This window comes from Styela clava, chromosome 10 (genome assembly GCF_964204865.1).
Source record: "Styela clava chromosome 10, kaStyClav1.hap1.2, whole genome shotgun sequence".
NCBI classification, from domain to species: Eukaryota; Metazoa; Chordata; class Ascidiacea; order Stolidobranchia; family Styelidae; genus Styela; species Styela clava.
This window is the reverse complement of record NC_135259.1, coordinates 1,150,296-1,153,528: the sequence shown is the minus strand read 5'-3', so window position 1 is coordinate 1,153,528 and position 3,233 is coordinate 1,150,296. Positions and strand designations below refer to the sequence as shown.

The 3,233-nt window shown below is 36.2% G+C and overlaps 1 protein-coding gene across 1 annotated transcript; it reads left to right on the top strand.

The window, feature by feature from the left end:
- The first annotated feature begins 508 nt into the window (after nucleotides 1-508).
- Nucleotides 509-2,670, top strand: LOC144428149 (phospholipase B-like 1). The gene has a single exon (XM_078116924.1). The coding sequence runs from the start codon at nucleotides 535-537 to the stop codon at nucleotides 2,125-2,127; it is 1,593 nt and encodes a 530-aa protein (XP_077973050.1). The 5' UTR covers nucleotides 509-534; the 3' UTR covers nucleotides 2,128-2,670.
- The last annotated feature ends 563 nt before the right edge of the window (nucleotides 2,671-3,233 follow it).

The window sequence follows — 3,233 nt, the reverse complement described above, 5'->3', positions numbered from 1 at the left end:
GGTATCCATTTTTGCTTCGATTCAACGTATTTTTATCCAATGTACCAAATGTATCTGAAGTCAGAATCAGTTGCATGCGGGCACAGTCGTTTTGCACGCCGTGAATTCAGATTTGCACGCATGAATTTCTGATTACACGCCCGATTTTTCGTTCGAAAAGACCATGAAATCCAGACCTGGTCTTCTGTGACTGAATTGGAGTATTGAACAATTGAATTATATTATGAAAAGATGAATGAGCATCCTATAGGACGAAAAAACAATTGGAACAATGGACTTCACTATGTTTAAGTCTCTAGTTTTACCCTTTCCTGCATTCGTTCACATTTTCACGGTCTGACAGTGGCTGCAATTTTTCACAGTGAAATTACAGTAGGCCTAGGGCCTAGGCTATGCCCGTTTTCAATTATTTCTGTGTTTGCTCATCTGCTTATGAATTCCTGATTGGAAGTTTGTATTTCTTTTAGTGCTCAAAATAATATTTTAATACTGTAATTAACTTGGAAACTTACATATTTTCAGGTTTTTTAAATTATGAAATTTTTATTGCTGTTATTTTTTTCATTGCTGGTTTTACAAGTTTTTTGTGATGTGCAAGAAGGAAGTATTGTTTTTAATGATGGCAAATTTTTATACAAAGAAGGAATATTAGATGATGCACTTGCATATGGAAGTTTTAATGATTCAATTGACCAAACTGGTTGGAGTGTTCTCGATATCACAGCAGTCACCCATAGTAAAAAATACAAGCCTGAGGAAATTATGTTTGCTGCTGGAATGTTGGAAGGTGCTTTTACATCAAAACGTATTCACCAGCATTATGATAACTTAAAAGGATTCTTATTTGACAACAGACCAGCAGATACTTATAATCGAACATGTGATTTCTTCACCAAACAAGAAAAATGGGTAAAAGAGAAAGTTGCTGCCAAGGATGATGTCTTTTGGAATTTTATTGGCTATATTCAAAGTCAAATTGAGGGTCTGTTATGGGGATATAAGGTTACAAGCACAGATGATTTGAACATGTGTGACATGCAAATTTTGAGTGCTGTAGGAGATATGATTGATTTGCTACATGTTTTAAATCGGCCTCCAGATCGTTACTTTGAAAATTTATCAAAAGAGCGACTGAGAAGGTTTGCACAACAAAATGGACATTGTTCCGCTCTTATAAAAGTTACCGCAGGATATGAAAATCTGTTTATGGGGCACAGCAGTTGGTTCGTTTACAGTGCCATGCTTAGAATATATAAAAACTATGACTTTCAGGTTTATGGCAAAGATATTAAAAATACAAAAATGTCTTTTTCCAGCTACCCTGGCTTCCTCAATTCTTTGGATGATTTTTATATTCTTGGCAATGGTATGGTAATGCTTCAAACTACGAACAACATTTATAATACAAGCCTTTATGATCTGGTTTTTCCCGAGTCATTATTAGCATGGCAGCGTGTTAGAGCAGCTAACTTCTTGGCAACAAATGGTAAAGAATGGGGTGAGATCTTAAAAATGTACAATTCTGGCACATATAACAACCAATATATGATCATTGACTTGAGTAAATTTACTGTAAACGTTGGGTTTGATGATGGTGCACTTTATGTAGTGGAACAAATTCCAGGACTTGTTGAATCTTACGATCAAACTAATATTTTACGTGAAGGGTACTGGGCTTCATACAATGTTCCTTTTTATGAAACTATCTATAATAAAAGTGGATACCCTGCTGTTGCCAAAGACAACCCAGATAATTCACATGATCTGGCTCCGAGGGCAAAAATATTTCGTAGGGATCAAAATGAAGTTGTGGATATGGAAAGTATGAAGAAAATCCTTCGCTTCAACAACTACAAGTTAGATAATTACTCTGAGGGTGATGCATGTAATTCTATCTGCTGTCGTGGTGATTTACAGACTTATCCAATAAATAGCGGATGCTATGACACAAAGGTCACAGATTACTTTTTTGCTAAAAATTTTACATCGTATGCTATCAGTGGGCCAACTAGAGGTGGTGAAAGTCAAATTCCAGCTTACAGATGGACTTCTGGCATGCCACACCATGAAGGAATGCCTGATTTGTACCGATTCCCCTTTGTCATGATGAAGCCTAAATATTTCTAGTGATGTGAAGTATTATTTTTAGTCCTAAGTTTATAGAACATTGATTCTTTCACTATAGGCTGGATTCCTGGTTTTTTATTGTGCAAGTGAGCATAAAGTATTGTGCGATCATATCACATTGTATTATTATGCATACTTTGCGATTGATTCTTGCTTTATTAATAGATCTGTAATGATGTGTTAATCTATTTATATGGTGCAATTGCTTTAGTTTTTAGATTTTTTGTTTTTGTAATTTGCTTTCAATTCGTTGAATTCCCAATCGGGCTTGACAATGCAAAGTATGGCTTTAATGTGTTTATATTGAGTTCGCAGCTGGAGCAGGAAGTCACTGGTTTTTAAACCTTCATTGCATAATGCGTTTGATCTTTTTCAAGGATTTCATGTCCAACTTTGTTGTGACAACAATGAAGAATTGTGGGGTGTAGTGATCTAAAATTAAGCCAATTGAAGTTTAGTTGCTACTGAAACAAATGGTAATTTATAATAACAAAAAATGGTATTTTATAATCTCCTCAAATTCACTAAAGCTTTTAGACTATATTTGTCATTGTGATCATTGAAAAGTTGGGGTTGGAAATTTTTGTAAGACTAAAATGGCCGCAATAACCCATGCGATTGCGTTTTGCTAAAATCACCGTTGTTTCCCCCCCAGCTTGGCGTGGTATTTAGGTCTCAAACATCTTTACGTCTGCGTTTATTCTTCCTAAATCACATTTTCCCCCAACTTATGTACTATGTCCTGTGTCACGACAACGATGATCATTACCTTTTTGTGTACACTCACAGAGTTGTCGATCTAATGAGAGTGTTACAATCATCGGCAGCGAGATTCCAATGACAAATAAAGGAGTGAATCCAAGGCTCACCATACCAAGTGAGGATAAACCATATCACTAGGACGCGCATTCCTTATATGGTCAACGATGTGACGTCATGGCGCGTCCTAGTACGTCCTACTTCTTCACCGGGTTTTCGTCCTACTGAGTCCTATATTATATCAATGACATTAAACAACATGATAGGCAACTCTGACGTCACTCCATAAGACTACACGCGAAAGATTGTATTTCATGATACGCTCCAATGCACATATTTCTCGTCGC

What these genes read in the sequence shown, in the direction of transcription:
- LOC144428149 (XM_078116924.1), top strand. Translation starts at nt 535, where the DNA reads ATGAAATTTTTATTGCTGTTATTTTTTTCATTGCTGGTTTTACAAGTT.